This window comes from Hippocampus bargibanti, linkage group LG07 (assembly GCF_051943395.1).
Source record: "Hippocampus bargibanti isolate YZ-2025 linkage group LG07, ASM5194339v1, whole genome shotgun sequence".
Lineage (NCBI taxonomy): Eukaryota > Metazoa > Chordata > Actinopteri > Syngnathiformes > Syngnathidae > Hippocampus > Hippocampus bargibanti.
The window spans coordinates 5399230-5418823 of NC_142740.1; the positions used below are offsets into that span (position 1 = coordinate 5399230).

Here is a 19594-nt window from a genome sequence, read left to right on the forward strand (position 1 = left end):
ATCAACTCAACTGGGAAGGTGTTGAAATATCGCGATGTTTTGATTTCCCCGCGGCGGACGCGTGCGAAGTGTGTGTATACGCGTCAGTCGCACGCGCGCGACTGTGTTTGTGTGTACGCGCCCGCTTGCGGTTGCCCCTGGTGACGCGTCTGAATCTCGATCAGCCCCGCCCCGAGTGGTGACACACCCGGGACTCGATTGGCCTGAGCGAGGTCTCCTCCGCCCGCGATTGGCCAGGCCGGATGTCAATCATAAAGGCTGGGCTATATTTAGCTGATTGCATTATCGGCTCAAGGTTAGCTTGCTGCTGCTGCGGCGAGCGCGGCGACCGCGTCCACGCACGCTTAAGCCCAAAGAGCCTTTCGAGCCTTGTTTTGCGGGCACGTTTCCACGCACGTCGGCTAACGGGGGAGAGCGGCCGGCTGGCGAGCTGACGCGCGAGGGAGCGAACGCGTACGCGGCGCCAGTGCTCCGAGCTTGTCCGCGGGACGACGGGAGAAGCGGAGTCATGTCGTCGGACGAAGACCGGGCCAAGGAGATTTTGAAGGGCTTCAAACTGTATCCTTTTAACACCCCCCCCCCCACCCCGGAAGGGATTCGACAATGTGAGATTTTGAATTTGGTTCGCCGTATGCTAACTAGCAAGCTAGCCGCGATGCTAAAGTGGCTAACAGTGATGGGAATTCCGGCTCTTTTCAGAGAAGCGTTTCTTTTAAAAGATCCGGCTCTCTTGGCTCTCAAATGGCTCCTCAGTTCGATTGTTTTTTTGTTGCTTCCATTAACTACTAAAATCATGTAAAATTATGTGAAAAATATGTAAAAAATACACGATATCAAATATTTTTTATTGATATGGCTTGATTTATATGTGCACAGAGTTAGCGGATGCTAACTTTCACTTTCCCTCTGATTACTCTGCTCTGATGATCAGCTGTCACTCATTTGCTTCTCATATTTATAATGCTATCATACCAACGAGTAAAAAATATAAAATTGAATAATAATAACAGCATAATGTAACATTTGTCCACCTGTCTACCCTGAAGCCTCCTTCTCCTCACTGCAGCGTGTGTCTGTAATTCTCCCCTCCCTCCTCTACCACGGATACCGACCAATCACGTGCGGCTTTAACCGAAGCCCGGGGGTGGGAAATAGAGGACAAAAAAAAGAAGTCGGCTCCTATTTTCGGCTCCTTTGTTCACTTCAGAAACCCGGCTGTAAGAACCGACTCGTTCGCGAACGATACATCTCGTGGCGAGGGATGAAGATGGTGGTCAGTGGCGGTGCTAATTTGCTTTTGGTGTCCGGAGCAGCTGGGGGTTGTCCCCCCTTGTCTCCCCCGTCTCCCCCCTCGTCAATAAGGCCACTATGCCTCTCGTGTTTTTGTTTTTCCCTCGCTGCGTTGCCACTTTTGCCTCAGGTTAAAAAAATCCCACTTTATATTTTGACCCTTTTTTTCCATGTTAGCTGTTGTTAAAGCGCTATATAAGCTATCTAACTAGCTATCTAACTATCTAGCTATATATCTGACTATCTAGCTAGCTACTGTATCTATCTAGCTAGCGACCTATCTACTGTATCTCGCTGGCTCGTTAGCTAGCTAGCTAGCTAGCTATGTCATATTATCTGTTATTTAGCATTTTTTTGGTTTCCTTTTTTCTTTTCCTCTTCCTTTTATAACTTTGCTGCTGTGTTACTTCCGGGTTGAGGGAACGCTGGCGCGAATGGCTGCCACTGCTCACCCGCACAAAAAAAAAAATCCAGTGACTGTAAAGTGTCCTTGAGAGTTTTGAAAGGCGCTTAGAAATTAAATTTATTATTATTATTATTATTGTTATTGTTGTTATTATTATTATTATATTTACATTTGGGATTTTAGATGCTATTCTTTTCCCTCAGATCTAATGTACCTTTTCTACATACGATTAAAAAGAATATAAATTTACCATATAGCTATCCAGCTAATTTGGAACAGACAATAAGGAGACAAAATCAATTTAACACTACTAGCTTTCTAGCTAGCTATCTATTAGCCAGCTTGATTTCTATCTATTTGAGTTACTTCCGGGTTCAGTGAACGCTGGCGCGTGTGGCTGCCGCTGCTCACCCATGGAAAAACTTATTATTATTATTATTATTATTATTCGTCTGTGTAAGCTCTCAGTCGTACAGGAGTGGTCCATCGATGAGAAGGTTTCTTCAGCCGTCATCTGTACAAAAGTGAAGGTTTCGAAACCTTCACTATTATTATTATTATAACTCATTTTTCTAATCTTTTTGTTTTGTCTTATGAACTATGCATTTATATGACATTTTGAGACTTTAATTGGGATAAATAACTTTCAACACTTTAAACATTCGAGACATCATGCCCCCCTCTCCAATTTTCTCAAACTGCGGTGAGTAGCGGTAGCCACACGCGCTAACGTTCACTCAACCTGGAATAACTCAAAAATAGATAGAAAGTTAGCTAGCTAGCTAATAGATAACTAATAGGTAGGTAGCTAGCTAATAGATAGCAAATAGATACCTAACTAGGTAGCCAGGTAGCTATCTAGATAGCCAGCTAGATAGCTAGCTAGATAGCCAGCTAGATATCAGGATAGCTTAAGTGAGCAACATGATGTCAAGAGTGTTCCCTGTGAATAACTGGTAACCGGTTCAGGGTGTCCCCGTCTCATCTCGTGTGTTAATAATAATACATTTCATTTCCAAGCGCCTTTCAAAACTCTCAAGGTCACTTTACAGTCACAGGATAAGTTTTTTTTTCTGTCGGTGAGCAGCGGCAGCCAAACGCGGCAGCCTCACGCGCCAGCGTTCACTCAACCCGGAAGTAACTCAAATAGATAGAAAGTTAGCTAGCTAATAGATAACTAATATGTAGATAGCTAGATAGATGGCTAGTGTTATGTTATAATATTACAAACTAATATTAGCATTAACAGTTACATGTAATCTTTTAATAATGTACTTATTTCCTTCTAGCTAGCTAGATAGCCAGCTAGATAACAGGATAGCTTAAGTGAGCAAGATGATGTCAACAGTGTTCCCTGTTATTGGCTGGTAACTGGTTCAGGGTGTCCTCGTCTCATCTCGTGTGTTAATAATAATAATAATAATAATCCATTTCATTTGTAAGCGTGGGTGAGCAGCGGCAGCCTCATGCGCCGCATTCACTCAACCTGGAAGAACTCAAATAGATAGAAAGCTAGCCAGCTAGCTAGCTATTAATATATACCGAATATATATCTAAGAGATAGCTAAGAGCTAGCTAGCTATCTAATGGATAGCTAATAAATAGCTAATAGATAGCCAGATAACTAATCATAGGATACATTTTGCTAGCATACCGAGGGCTAGATAAATAGCTAGATAGATAGCTAGCAAATAGATCGCTCACTAGGTAGCCAGCTCGATAGCCAGCTCGATAGCCAGCTCGATTGCAGAATAAGGATTAAGTGAGCAACATAATGTCAACAGTGTTCCCTGTGAATGACTGGTAACCGGTTCAGGGTGTCCTTGCCTACTGCCCGATGACGCCTGGGCTAGGCTCCAGCGCGGCCCGTGATGCTAGGAGTATAAAGTGTATGAGAAAATGGATGCATGGCTATTTGACATGGGGCCTTCGCAACTGTCATGGAGCCTCTCGTGCCTTATTTGGTGCTACTTCCTGTTTCTGATTTGTCGACCCTCATCAGTTTCTCTCTTTTATTCGTTCTTTTGACAAGCGCAGCAGCTGATCCTGAATCAGTGGAAGCGTGGTTGTGTGGTGCTCCCGTGCATGCATTAGTGAGGTCAGGCGGTGAAGGAAGACTTAAATCCAACCGGAAGGGGATTTAGTAGCCACGAGAAGGCCCAAGCATTCACGACACATTTAGAAGGAGGCGTCAGTGGAGCTGCAGAGAGTTTGAATCCCGCTTGTAGTCCAAATTACCACCTGGGAGGAGAAAAAACAATCATTTTCTGAGGAGGGAAACATGGCCGAATGGCGACACCCATCGCTTGTAATTCCCAAATCACCTAAGTTGATTCAGGAGTAGCACTACTGAAGGCCTAGATGTCAAATGCATGGCTCACCACTGCATTTCCAGTGAAGGCTTGGATTGATTCAGAAGTAGCACTACTGAAGGCCTAGATGTGAAATGCATGGCCCACCACTGCATTTCCAGTGAAGGCTTGGATTGATTTAGAAGTAGCACTACTGAAGGCCTAGATGTCAAATGCACGGCTCACCACTGCATTTCCAGTAAAAGCTTGGATTGATTACGAAGTAGCACTACTGAAGGCCTAGATGTGAAATGCATGGCTCACCACTGCATTTCCAGTGAAGGCTTGGATTGATTTAGAAGTAGTACTACTGAAGGCCTAGATGTAAAATGCACGGCTCACCGCTGCATTTCCAGTGAAGGCTTGGATTCATTCAGAAGTAGCACTCCTGAAGGCCTAGATGTCAAATGCACGGCTCACCACTGCATTTCCAGTAAAAGCTTGGATTGATTACGAAGTAGCACTACTAAAGGCCTAGATGTGAAATGCATGGCTCACCACTGCATTTCCAGTGAAGGCTTGGATTGATTCAGAAGTAGCACTACTGAAGGCCTAGATGTGAAATGCACGGCTCACCACTGCATTTCCAGTGAAGGCTTGGATTGATTCAGAAGTAGCACTACTGGAGGCCTAGATGTCAAATGCATGGCTCACCACTGCATTTCCAGTGAAGGCTTGGATTGATTCAGAAGTAGTACTACTGAAGGCCTAGATGTCAAATGCACGGCTCACCACTGCATTTCCAGTAAAAGCTTGGATTGATTACGAAGTAGCACTACTGAAGGCCTAGATGTGAAATGCATGGCTCACCACTGCATTTCCAGTGAAGGCTTGGATTCATTCAGGAGTAGTACTACTGAAGGCCTAGATGTCAAATGCACGGCTCACCACTGCATTTCCAGTGAAGGCTTGGTTTGATTCAGAAGTAGCACTACTGAAGGCCTAGATGTCAAATGCACGGCTCACTACTGCATTTCCAGTGAAGGCTTGGATTGATTAAGAAGCAGCACTACTGAAGGCCTAGATGTAAAATGCATGGCTCACCACTGCATGTCCAGCGAAGGCTTGGTTTGATTCAAAAGTAGCACTACTGAAGGCCTAGATGTCAAATGCACGGCTCACCACTGCATTTCCAGTGAAGGCTTGGATTGATTCAGAAGTAGCACTACTGAAGGCCTAGATGTCAAATGCATGGCTCACCACTGCATTTCCAGTGAAGGCTTGGATTGATTCAGAAGTAGTACTACTGAAGGCCTAGATGTCAAATGCACGGCTCACCACTGCATTTCCAGTAAAAGCTTGGATTGATTACGAAGTAGCACTACTGAAGGCCTAGATGTGAAATGCATGGCTCACCACTGCATTTCCAGTGAAGGCTTGGATTGATTCAGGAGTAGTACTACTGAAGGCCTAGATGTCAAATGCACGGCTCACCACTGCATTTCCAGTGAAGGCTTGGTTTGATTCAGAAGTAGCACTACTGAAAGCCTAGATGTCAAATGCACGGCTCACTACTGCATTTCCAGTGAAGGCTTGGATTGATTAAGAAGTAGCACTACTGAAGGCCTAGATGTAAAATGCATGGCTCACCACTGCATGTCCAGCGAAGGCTTGGTTTGATTCAAAAGTAGCACTACTGAAGGCCTAGATGTCAAATGCACGGCTCACCACTGCATTTCCAGTGAAGGCTTGGATTGATTCAGAAGTAGCACTACTGAAGGCCTAGATGTCAAATGCATGGCTCACCACTGCATTTCCGGTGAAGGCTTGGATTGATTCAGAAGTAGTACTACTGAAGGCCTAGATGTCAAATGCACGGCTCACCACTGCATTTCAGGTAAAAGCTTGGATTGATTACGAAGTAGCACTACTGAAGGCCTAGATGTGAAATGCATGGCTCACCACTGCATTTCCAGTGAAGGCTTGGATTGATTCAGGAGTAGTACTACTGAAGGCCTAGATGTCAAATGCACGGCTCACCACTGCATTTCCAGTGAAGGCTTGGTTTGATTCAGAAGTAGCACTACTGAAAGCCTAGATGTCAAATGCACGGCTCACTACTGCATTTCCAGTGAAGGCTTGGATTGATTAAGAAGTAGCACTACTGAAGGCCTAGATGTAAAATGCATGGCTCACCACTGCATGTCCAGCGAAGGCTTGGTTTGATTCAAAAGTAGCACTACTGAAGGCCTAGATGTCAAATGCACGGCTCACCACTGCATTTCCAGTGAAGGCTTGGTTTGATTCAGAAGTAGCACTACTGAAGGCCTAGATGTCAAATGCACGGCTCACGACTGCATTTCCAGTGAAGGCTTGGATTGATGAAGAAGTAGCACTACTGAAGTCCTAGATGTAAAATGCATGGCTCACCACTGCATGTCCAGCGAAGGCTTGGTTTGATTCAAAAGTAGCACTACTGAAGGCCTAGATGTCAAATGCATGGCTCACCACTGCATTTCCAGCTGGGGCCAATTTGTGACAAATATTTAAAGGACAACCGACACCTCCGAACAAGTTGCGTCCATAATTTGTAAAATCGTTTCAAATGACTTCTACTGAGCGCATGTAGCTATATTTTACATTTTAAGACTCGCGCTGAATATTCATGAAGTCTTGTTTTCGAGTTGATGACGATGCCCTAAGTGACATCACGGAGGGAACGCCCCTGGCCGAGAAAGTGACACAATGCATTTTGAGTACTTTTTTTCGTCTGAAAACAACGTGAGACGACATCAATAACTCCATGGTGAATCGTTGTGTGTCGCAGCCAATTGCGGTAACACGCATAAAGAGGTGTACACCAATTCCCAGTGGACGAAATTCGCCCATTTCCAACGGAGCTTGTGCGCCATCTTGGGCTTTTTCTGGGCACTACGTTGGAGTCCAGACGGATCAAATTGATACAGAAGGACTTCTTTAATTGATGGCAAACATTTATGCTTTCCTCTTCAGAACTACAGGTAACATCCGACTTACGACCACCCGTACTTACGACCATGACCTCCAGACTCTATTTTTAACATTTTAAGAGGGGGAGTTTGCGAGTCATTTAGCCTCCGAGTCTCTATTCAACATTTCTCATGGATTTCGACATGCGACCATTTTGACTTACGACCGTTTGGTCGGAACGGAACTCGGTCGTAAGTCGGATGTTACGTGTATTTGAATCTTCTCCGAAACTGAACTCTCTGAAGCCATTGTTTTGATTCTGGAGCAAGGCAGTTTGTGAAAGAGTATCCTGCTGTGACGTCACGAACAAGGGGGCGGGACTTTCTGAATCTCGCCATTTCTGAGCTCATTTTGTGGCAGTTTTGGGACACTTTAAATCATTTTTCTTGGTGTTTTGCATTGGACTCAAAATATCAGCCTACTTGTTTTGGCTATTTTCGATGCTATAAAACGTTTTTCCGATGTCAGTTAGGAAAGAAAAAAATGCTGTCGCTTGTCCTTTAGCCAGGCGGGGATGTTGCCGCTTTGTTTCTTCTTCGTTCCTGGGAAACAACTCTTTATTTTTGTCCTCCGAGCTTTGCCTCGGCGTCCCGACATGGTCGCCTCCCCGGAGGGCGGGCGCAGACGTCTTAATGAGTCCCCCGGTTAGCTGCCGCCATCGAACCCCCCACCTCACCCTCGTCTGAAAATCATCTCTGGGAGCTTCGGGCGCGTCGCGTAGGCTAGACGTTTCGCCCGTTGGGGTTTGGCTTTCGGGCTTGGGGAGAACCAGGCTAGCGGGAAGCAACCCGCGAGTTATGGGTGGCGTTTTGACACCCCGATGCCGCGCAAAACAAAATGTTAGCATTCATCTCCCCCCGCGGGAATCCCACGTTCGTCACATTTCCTGTTTGCTTGTTGAAAAACAAGCTAAGAGGCACCTGTCGAAGGGATTCGCCAGCTAACTGCATAGAAAGAGAACTAGCTAGCTCGCTTGCTAGGTAGCCTGCTCGCTTGCTAGCTAGCTCAATCGTGAGCTAGTTTTCTAGATAGCTCCCTAGCTCGCTCAATGGATGAGCATGGAATATCCTCAACTTTGACACCTGTCGAAGGGATTAGCCAGCTAACTCAATAGAAAGAAAGCTAGCTGGCTTGCTTGATAGGTAGCCAGTGTGCTCACTAGCTAGCTTGCTAGCTATCTCAATAGATGAGCATTGACTATTCTCGACTTTGACACCTGTCAAAGTGATTAGACAGCTAACTGAATAGAAAGAGAGCTAGCTAGCTGATTGCTAGGTAGCCAGCTTGCTTGCTAGCTAGCTCGATCGTTAGCTAGCTCAATAGATGAGCATGGACTATCCTCGACTTTGACACTTTTCAAAGGGATTAGCTAGTTAACTGAATAGAAAGAGAGCTAGCTGGCTTGGTAGGTAGCCAGTGTGCTCACTAGCTAGCTTGCTAGCTATCTCAATAGATGAGCATGGACTATCCTCGACTTTGACACCTGTCAAACTGATTAGCCAGCTAACTGAATAGAAGGAAAGCTTGCTGGCTTGCTTGCTAGGTAGCCAGCTCGTTAGCTAGCTCAATAGATGAGCATGGACTATCCTCGACTTTGACACCTGTTGAAGGGATTAGCCAGTTAACTGAATAGAAAAAAGCTAGCTGGTTTGCTAAGTAGCCAGTTAGCTTGATCATTAGCTAGCTCAATAGATGAGCATGGACTATCCTCGACGTTGACACTTTTCAAAGGGATTAGCTAGTTAACTGAATAGAAAGAGAGCTAGCTGGCTTGATAGGTAGCCAGTGTGCTCACTAGCTAGCTTGCTAGCTATCTCAATAGATGAGCATTGACTATCCTCGACTTTGACACCTGTCAAACTGATTAGCCAGCTAACCGAATAGAAAAAAATGGCCAGCTCGCTTCTAGTTAGCCAGCTCGCTAGGTAGCTCGTATGGCTAGCTCAATAAATGAGCATAGTATTTCACAAGTTTGATTTGCTTTTGCGGGCCGAATAAATCATGTGGCGGGCCAGATTTGGCCATCGGGCCTTGACTTTCGCACCTATCAAAGGGATTAGCCAGCTAACCGAATAGAAAGAGACCGAGATGGCTCACCCGCTAGCTAGCCATCTCGCTAGCTAGCTTGCTCAACCGATAAGCATGGAATTTCCTAAGTTTGATTTGCTTTTGCGGGCCGCATAAAATGATGTGGCGGGCCCGATTTGGCCCCCGGGCCTCGACTTTGACACCAGTGTGTTCAAGCTAATCAAGGCAAACTGTGAATATTTTGCCAACCAAAATGGGCTCATCAGACGCTATTGTGCGTCTGTCAAAGCCAGCGGGTCCCGAACTCGTTAGCTTTGTTGCGCGTCGGCCGAGGTTTTTGTCGCTAAGGGCCGGTGAAGGGCCCCCGCAGGTGCGCTGAAGTCGGTCATCCGTGCGCCTGACACTAAGTGCGGTCTGAAGGTGACAGGTTGCCATTTGGGCCGAGTGGAAGAAGTTTCCGGAAAATGGCCGCATTGGAGCGTCTGCGGTGAGGCCCGGGCGGCCATTTTCTGTGTTGTCAAGAGATTTCGACACACCTGTTGCAACACGGCCTCAGGTGCGTTGCAACAGGGAGACTTGGAAAACATGTAGTACTGCGGCCCTCGAGGACCGGAGTTTGACACCCCTGGTCGAAAAGGTGATCTTCTTTATCATCGTTAGAGAGTTCATGGCGAGAAGGAAGAAGCTGTTTAAAGGACAACCGACACCATTTTTTGTTTCCTAACTGACATCAGAAAAACGTTTTATAGCATCTAAAATAGCCAAAACTGTTATTTTTTGTCAAATGCAAATCACCAATAAAAATGAGCTCGGAACTGGGCACATTGAGAAAGTCCCGCCCCCTTGTTCGTGACGTCACGCCAGGATAATCCTTCACATACTGCCTTGCTCCAGAATCAAAACAATGGCTGCAGAGAGTTCAGATTCGGGGAAGATGCTTTCTTCTTACTCATCCAGTTATAATAATAATAATAATAATAATCCATGTCATTTTTAGCGCCTTTCAAAACTCTCAAGGACACGTTACAGTCACAGGATATTTTTTCTGCGGGTGAGCAGCGGCAGCCACGCACGCCAGTGGTCACTCAACCCGGAAGTAAAAAATTAAATAAATGACAAGTAATATGACAACACAAAGACACAGTCGTTCATTCTTCAGCACCCAAAAGAACCCAAAAATAGCAAAAGAACCCAAAATAGCAAAAGAACCCAAAATAACAAAATAACCCAAAAATAGCAAAATATCACCCAAAAGAAACCAAAAATAGAAAAAAGAACCTAAAAATAGCAAACAATAACAATAGCAAAATAACCCAAAATAGCAAAAGAACCCAAAAATTGCAGAATAACCCCAAAATAGCAAAATAGCACCCAAAAATAGCAAAAAGAACCCAAAAATTGCAATAAATAACAATAGCAAAAAAAAAAACAAAGTAGCAAAATAACCCAAAAATAGCAAAAGAACCCAAAATAGCAAAAGAACCAAAAATAGCAAAATAACCCAAAAATAGTAAAATAGCACCCAAAAGAACCCAAAAATAGAAAAAACCTAAAAATAGCAAACAATAGCAAAAGAGCCCACAATAGCAAAAGAAACCAAAATAGCAAAAGAAACCAAAATAGCAAAAGAACCCAAAGTAGCAAAATAACCCAAAAATAGCACCCAAAAGAACCCAAAAAATAGAAAAAACCTAAAAATAGCAAACAATAGCAAAAGAACCCCAAAATATCAAAAGAGCCCAAAATAACAAAATAACCCAAAAATCGCAAAAGAAACCAAAAATAGCAACAAAAAAAACAAAATAGCAAAAGAACCCAAAATACCAAAGGAACCCAAAACAGCAAAATAACCCAAAAATAGCACCCAAAAGAACCCAAAAATATCAAAAAGTACCCAAAAATAGCACAAAATAACAATAGCAAAACAACCCAAAACAGCAAAATAACCCAAAAATAGCAAAAGAACCCAAAATAGCAAAAAGAAGCCAAAAATAACAAGAGCAAAAGGACCCACGATAGCAAAAGAACCCAAAATAGCAAAAGAACCCAAAGTAGCAAAAGAACCCAAAAATAGCAAAAAATAACAATAGCAAAAGAACCCAAAATATGATTCAAATTGTTATTAAAAGGAAAGCATAAATAGTATCATTTGGACTCTAATGTAGCTCCCAGAAAATGCACAAGATGGTGTACAAGCTGAGTTTCGTGTAGTATATAAAGCCGCTTATCAGAGCCGTAAAGCCGCCCGTGATTGGTTAAAATATGTGGTAGAAGACACCGCCACAAGCACAGGAACATCAGATGTTGAGACGACAGAGAGAAAGCTCCGACAGCGCTCCAGAGTAACAAATGACACAGTGGAAAGTGGATGTTTGTCCGATGGCTTTGCTCCATTAATATGGCGATTGCTCTCTTTCACCAAGTGAGCTCACAGTTAGCATGCGGTGTGACTAAATGAGTAAACATGTATCAAACTTCGGCTAGCTAGCACCGAAATGCTAACTCTGGTTAGCTTCCTCGTTCAAAGGTGATCTTCTTTATCCTCATTTAGATGTAGGTGACTGTTGAGAGTTAAGTGTCCTTTGGATTTGGATCGGTAGCGTCTGCTTGAGGAGAGTCGCTGGAAAAGGTGGTGGGCAGGGTTCAGAGGGTCCAGAAAGGTCAACTTTTCATCCTTGGAAAGGTTTTGTCTGGACCGGAAGGTTTTTTTACAAGGCGCAGTGTCTAGAAGGTGATCTTCTTTATCCTCGTCGGCGACAATGTAGCAAACCTGCCTTGCGTTTACATGGGAGCTTAACTTGTCGGTGTCAGAAACTGGATGAACCTCCGAGATGCCGAGACGGGCAAAGTTCTGTGGCAAGGAACCGAGGACCTCTCCGTTCCCGGCGTGGAACACGAAGGTGCGTTGCTTATCCACGCGTGAAAGACGCGCGTCTCTTCTTATCTCTGTCTCATAATAATAATAAGAAGAAGAATCCATTTCATTTCTAAGCGCCTTTCAAAACTCTCAAGGTCACTTTACAGTCACATGATAGGTTTTTCTGCAGGTGAGCAGCGGCAGCCACACGTGCTACCGTTCACTCAACCTGGAATAACTCAAATGAATAAAAAGCTGGTTAGCGAGCTAATAAATAGCTAGATGGATAGATAGCTAACAGATAGCCAGCTAGATACCTAATAGATAGCCATCTAGCTAGCTGGATAGCTAATAGATAGCCAGCTAACGACCTAGCGAATAGATGGATAATAGATAGCTCGCTACCTGGATAGATAGCCAGCAAGATATCTAATAGACAGCTAATAGATAGCCGGCTAACTAGCTAACTACGTAATAGATAGCTAGCTAGATCGCCAGCTCACTAAATAGTTCATAGATATAGAATAGATGGCAAGCTGGATAGATAGCTAGCTAACTAGCTAGCTAGCTGGATGGATAGCTGATAGCTGGCTAGATAACTAGATAGCTAACTACCTAGCTAATAGATATATAATAGATAGCCAGCTATATAGCTAGATAGCTAACTACCTAGCTAATAGATATATAATAGATAGCTAATAGATAGCCAGCTACCTAGCTAGCTAGGTAATAGATAGCTAATAGCAATTTAGCTAGATAGCCAGTTAACTACCTAGCTAATAGATATTTAATCACTAGATAGATAGATACAGCTACTATATATAGCTACTACACTACCACAACAACAGTCATTAGCTATCTATCTACCACAACAACCACAACTATTTAGATAGCTAGCTAGATGGCTGGCTAGCTAGAAAACTAGAATGATAGATAGCGATATCGCTACATAGTTCGCTAGATAGACAGCTAAATAGATCGCTAGCTCGCAATATACTGAGATAACTCGACAGCAAGCTAACTAGCTTGATAGATAGATAGATAGATAGATAGATAGATAGATAGATAGATAGCTGGATGGATAGCTAACAGATAGCCAGCTAGCTAGCTGGATGGATAGCTAACAGATAGCCATCTAGCTAGCTATATAGCTAATAGATAGCTAGCTAACTACCTAGCTAATATATATATAATAGATAGCTACCTGGAAAGATAGCCAGCTAGCTAATGTCAGCCAAACCTGCAGAAACAAAATATTTCAATATAATAAATCATTTTAAAGTATGTATTTTTATGTCAGAAAAACTCATTTGCTGCTCGTTTAAAAAAGAACACATCTGTCATGAAATTGTGAGTCTTCGCATGTCTTTGTCTTTGTCTTCTTCTTTGTCCAGCTCGCGTCCCCAAAAAGATCCTCAAGTGCAAAGCGGTTTCCAGAGAGCTCAATTTTTCCTCCTCGGAGAAGCTGGAGAAGTTTCGTCTGGAGCAGAAGGTTTTCTTCAAGGGACAATGTCTAGAAGGTGATCACCAGCACCATCGTCTTTATTGGCCAAGTGTGTAGATCTTCTTTATCCTCATTGGCGACAATGCAGCAAGCATCCAAACCAAAAGAGGGGTTGTTGTTAGCTTTGCGTAAATGAGCTAAGCTTCGATGGTTGCCAAGGTAACTTCAATTTAATTGAAATTTGCCACCCTCATTTCAACCTCATATAACTCCAGACACATGATTTAGGAATTAACTCTTTTTTTTCTGATGAAACAAGAGAGTCTAAGATTTCTAACACTGGGTTAAATGTTCGTCGGTCTAAAACTCTATATTCTGTGTGTCCGGGAATTCAAGTGACAATGACAAAAACCCTGGCACTGTGTTACTTCCGGGTAGAGTCAACGCTGACGCGAATGGCTGCCGCTGCTCACCCACCCAAAAAAAAATCATGTGACTGTAAAGTGTTCTTGAGAGTTTTGAAAGGCGCTTAGAAATGAAATGTATTATTATTATTATTATTATTATTATTATTATTATTATTATTATTATTATTATTATTATTTTTAATATTATTATTGTTATTAATATTATTATTTTTATTCATTATTGTTGTTATTAATTTTTATTATTATTATTATTGTTAATAATAATAATTATTATTCATTATTAATTATTAAAAGAATTTAAAAAAATTCAGTGAGCGCCCTGAAACTGAATTGATATCCTGACAAGTTAACGATGCCGTCGGCCATGATGCGATGCCGTCGGCCATGATCCGATGCCATTGGGCTAGCCACTAACCTACGATTGTTCTCCGGAAGGCGAAAAAAAGAACCTATTGGCCCCAAGGTGCTGATTTCCATTGCAGATACAAAGTTATCAATGGTGCATTTGTGTGTCCATGTGTCCCCGCTGTCTGTCCGTCCCCCCTCGTTTGTCCAGAATGGTTCTTTGAGTTCGGCTTTGTCATTCCCAACTCGACCAACACGTGGCAGTCGCTGATTGAAGCGGCGCCTGAGTCGCAGATGATGCCCGCCAATGTCTTAACGTGAGTCTGCCATCGAACGCGCGCTCGTTTTTTCTTTCGTCAACGAAAACGCCTGACTGCTAGCTAGCTAGCTATAAGATAGCTAGCTAACGTGATCTATTTGAGTTATTCCCGGATGAACGGGGGCACCGTTGCTGGCTAACTAGCTAGATATCTATTTGCTATCTATTAGCCGTCTAAATAACTAGCTCGATATTTATTAGTCATCTATTAGCTAGCTAGCTAACTGTATTTGAGTTATTCCCGGTTGACTGAACACTGGCGCGCCCGGTTGACTGAACACTGGCGCGTGTGGCTGCCGCTGCTCACCCGCAGAAAAACTGATCCTGTGACTGTGATAATAATAATAATAGCAATAATACATTTGATTTCTAAGCGGCTTTCAAAACGCTGAAGGACAGTTTACAGTCACGGGATAAGTTTTTTTTTGTGGGTGAGCAGCGGCAGACACACACGCCAGCGTTCACTCAACCCGGAATAACTCAAATAGATGGAAAGCTAGCTAGCCAGCTAATACATCACTGATATATAGCCAGCTAGCCAATAGTTAGCTAGCTAGATAGCCAACAGATAGCTAGCCAAATAAATGAAATGTGTAAAAAGTGTTGTGACTGTAAAGTGAACTTGAGAGTTTTGAAAGGCGCTGATAAATGAAATGTATTCTTCTTCTTCTTCTTCTTCTTCTTCTTCTTCTTCTTCTTCTTCTTCTTCTTCTTCTTCTTCTTCTTCTTCTTCTTCTTCTTCTTCTATTTAATATCTATTGGCTATCTAGCTGGCTGGCTATCTAGCTAGGTATCTGTTGGCTATCGATTAGCTTGCTAACTAGCCTTCCATCTATTTGAGTTACTTCGGGGTTGAGTGAACGCTGGCGCGTGTGGCTGCCGCTGCTCACCCACAGAAAAACTGATCCTGTGACTGTAAAGTGTCCTTGAGAATTTTGAAAGACGCTTAGAAATGTATTATTATTATTAATTTTGTCAAAAAATTTGCATTTTCCATACTTTTTGTCCCATAAAATTCCAAAGCGATTGGTCTCACATGCAGCCAAGCGCGTGTTTGTGTGAAATGGATTGGTCGCAGATAATTTTGTGTCTTTTTTTGCGGTTGCAGCGGCAACGTGATCATCGAAACCAAGTTCTTCGACAACGACCTGCACGTTAGCACGTCGCGCGTACGCCTCTTCTACGTCTGACCTCCGCTTCCGCCTCGCCATCATCTCTCCGCCGAAGAAAAAGGGCAACGCTCGCATACCCCGTGAGGACCCGACCTGGAGGTGGGTGGGGGACAACAACCAATATGGCGTCTTTTTCTGACTATAAATACACGCGCATCCATCTCATCAGTCCATCAACGCTCCTTTTGTGCTTTTAACATACAAAACAACTGTCTTTTTTTGGCTTGCAGTCACTCAGGATAACCCCCCTCCCCCCCTAAAAAAATCATTTTCACCGTTAAAATCTCATTTTGGACCCCACTTATTTATTTTCCGTCAATGCATGCGGCCATTTTTACAGCCCCGGTCCTTTAACCCTTTGCAAATTGTGTGTGTGTGGAGGGGGGGGGGGGTCACATTAAAAGCATCCCCAACCTTTTCTACTTATGACCTTATTTTGTCTTCAGTAATCAGTTACCGTATTTATTTGAGTATAACGCGCAAAATTTTCTACTTAAAGGACAACCGACACCTCTAGACAAGTTGTGTCCATAATTTGTAAAATTACTTGAAATGACTTCGACTGAGCGTATTTGACAAACATTCCATATTTTACGTTTTAAGACTCGCGCTGAATATTCAGGAAGTCTTGTTTTCGAGTTGGTGACGATCCCCACGTGACGTCACGGAAGGAACGCCCCTGACCGAGAAAGCGACACACAATGCATTTTGGGTACTTTTTTTCATCGGCGAAATTAGAATGAAAAAACATAAATAGCGGCATGGTGAATCGTTGTGTGTTGCACCAAGACTACTATTTGATACTAGTTGACACAAATTCCCAGCAGACAAATTAGCCCATTTCCAACGGAGCTTGGGCGCCATCTTGTGCATTTTCTGGGACGCTACATTTCATCCAGATGCCTCAAAATGACACGGAATGACTTCTTTAATCGATTGCAAACATTTATGCTTTCCTCTTCGGAACTATTTGAATCCTGTTCATAACTGGATGAGTAACAAGAAAGCATCTTCTCCCAATCTGAACTCTCCGAAGCCATTGTTTTGATTCGAGAGCAAGGCAAGACATCCTGGCGTGACGTCACGAACAAGGGGGCGGGACCTTCTCAAACTCGCCATCTCCGAGGTCATTTTGAAGTAGTTTTGGGACACTTGAAGTCATTTTTCTTGGCGTTTTGCATTTGACTAGAAATATCAGCCTGCACGTTTTGGCTATTTTAGATGCTATCAAACGTTTTTCCGATGTCAGCTAGGAAACAAAAAATGGTGTCGGTTGTCCTTCTTTTATTTATATAACTGACATAATGAAAACGATTGATAGCATCTACAATAACCAAAACGCACAGGCTGATATTTTGAGTCAAATGCAAAACACCAATAAAAATGACTTCAAGTGTCCCAAAACTGCCACAAAGTGAGCTCAGAAATGGCGCGATTCAGAAAGTCCCGCCCCCTTGTTCGTAACATCACGCCAGGATACTTCTTCACAAACTGCCTTGCTCCAGAATCAAAACAATGGCTTCAGCGAGTTCAGATTCCGAGAAGATGCTTTCTTGTTACTCATCCAGTTATGAATGATTCAAATACAGGTAACATCCGACTTGTGGCCGAGTTCCGATCCAACCAAACGGTCGTAAGTCGAAATCCATTACATAACAAATGTAGCATTTCTTTCGCTACGCTTCATTTCCTTTCCTCACCTCGCCCACATTGAAACGTGAGTTAAGCATTGCTGTTTTGCACAATGACCAGAATTTTAATTCAGGGAAACAAAATTTTACCACGATTTTTTTTTATTGAAATTTTGGGGTGCGCGTTATACACGTGTGCGCGTTATACTCGAATAAATACGGTAGTCAGAATGAATTTCACAATTGTACCACTGCGTATTTGTGGTTTGTCACTTGCAAATGAAGCCATTTTCGGATTTCCTTGGAAACTAACCCAGTTTATTTTGTAAAAACACGCAGATGTTTTTTTTCCTCCCTCTACCCAGACACTTTTTTGACGGAGGGAGAGCAGTTACAGGTAACATCCAACTTACGACCGAGTTCCGACCAAAAGGTCGTAAGTCAACATGGTCGTGAGTTGAAATCCATTCAAAATGTTGAATAGAGACTCGGAGGCTAAATGACTTGCAAACTCCCCCCTGTGGTGCCATCATGCAGTCGATTGCTGTGCGAGAGCGACATGCTGGCTGGCTGGCCAAAATTACACGTTGCCGGCCTGCGAGCATGTTGCGGTGCCAGGCGTAGAATTAAAATTTAAAAAATAGGGTCTGGAGGTGGTGGTCGTAAGTACCGGTGGTCGTAAGTCAAATGTCACCCGAGGTAACATCCGACTTACGACCAACTTGACTTATGACCAAACAGTCGTCAGTCGAAATCCATTCAAAATGTTAAATAGAGACTCAGAGGCTAAATGACTCGCAAAATCTGGCGCTATACATACGCGGTCGATTGCTGTGCGAGAGTGACATGCTGGCTGGCTGGTCAAAATTGTCGTACACGTTGCCGGCCTGCTAGCGCGTTGCGGTGCCAGGCGTCGAAATAAAATTTTTAAAATAGGGTCTGGAGGTTGCGGTCGTAAGCACGGGTGGTCGTAAGTCAAGTTGGTCGTAAGTCGGATGTTACCTGTATTTGCAGATTTTGGTTTCTATTGCAACTATGAGCGAGCAGATCTAATGCGCCCGATAGAAAAATCCAGCGAGGCTGTGGAACACGAAAGTTTGTTTTTGGGATGTCCGCTGTGTCGACCGGGTGTGGATTTGAATTGGTGTTGCCATGACGACACATAATCTGCCATATTCCACAGTGTTGTTATGGTACTTTTCCAGCCAATGGTTTTTATTTGATGTTTTATTTGGCTTTGGTTTTTCTTAGTCAGCTGTGTAATATAGACTTGTTTTAATAAAACTGAATTTGTGGATTAAAAACAAGTTGTGATACGTCTGTTGATTTGTTTGTAGCATTCTTACTTCTTTTTTTCCTCCATTCACTTCTTTTTATTTATCCAGCTATCTCGCTGGCTATCTAGCTAGCTGGCTATCTAGCTAACTACTTACCTAGCTATTTATTTACTATCTATTTGCTAATTTGTAACTATCTAGCTGTCTATCTAGCTAGCTGGCAATCTAGCTGACTACCTAGCTAGCTATTTACTATCTATTTACTATCTATTTGCTAATTTTTAGCTATCTATTATCTATCTGTTAGCTGGCTGGCTATCTAGCCAGCTTTCTATGGTTAGTGAACGCTGCCGCAGAAAAAACAATCCAAACAAAAGAGTTTTGAAAGGCGCTTAGAAATGAAATGGATTATTATTATATTATTTTACACGTGAAAAAATAAACATTAAATTATTTTCCATATCTATAGAGCGATCTAGCAATCTGGCTACCTAGCTAATACAGAATAGCAAACACTGATGTGTTTATTTCTAATCTTGTGAATATTTTTTTCCAACTTTTCTGTTTATAATAATACATTCATTTTTATGTGCCTTTCAAAACTCAAGGTCACTTTACAGTCACAGGATAAAGTTTTTCTGTGGATGAGCAGCGGTAGCCACATGCGCCAGCGTTCATTCAACCCCGAAGTAACTCAAATACAGTAAAGTCTCGTTATATCGATATTCAAGGGAGTCCGAAAAAATATCGATATAACCGGGACTATCGATTATATCCGACCCTGTTTGCATGTAATTTTATCCGTGCGTGCATAGAAATAGTATCGATATAACCGGGACTATCGATATATCCGATATCGATATAACGAGACTTTACTGTAGATAGAAAGCTAGCTAGCTAGCTAATGGATAGCAAACAAATATTGGATAGCCAACAGCTAGCCAGCTAGACTGCTTACAGCCAGCCAGCTAGATAGCTAATAGCGAGCAAGCTAGCTAATGGATAGCTAATAAATAGCTAATAGATAACCAGATAGCCAGCAAACAGCTAATAGCGAGCCAGCTAACTAATGGAGAGATAATAAATAGCTAATAGAT

At 42.9% G+C, this 19594-nt stretch overlaps 1 protein-coding gene across 1 annotated transcript; it reads left to right on the plus strand.

The window, feature by feature from the left end:
• Window positions 1-250: 250 nt before the first annotated feature.
• Window positions 251-18521, plus strand: pde6d (phosphodiesterase 6D, cGMP-specific, rod, delta). The gene is made up of 5 exons (XM_089001404.1): window positions 251-558; window positions 11836-11924; window positions 13276-13401; window positions 14310-14415; window positions 15526-18521. Exons 1-5 carry the CDS (start codon window positions 509-511, stop codon window positions 15605-15607), a joined length of 453 nt encoding a protein of 150 aa, XP_088857530.1. The 5' UTR covers window positions 251-508; the 3' UTR covers window positions 15608-18521.
• Window positions 18522-19594: the final 1073 nt, after the last annotated feature.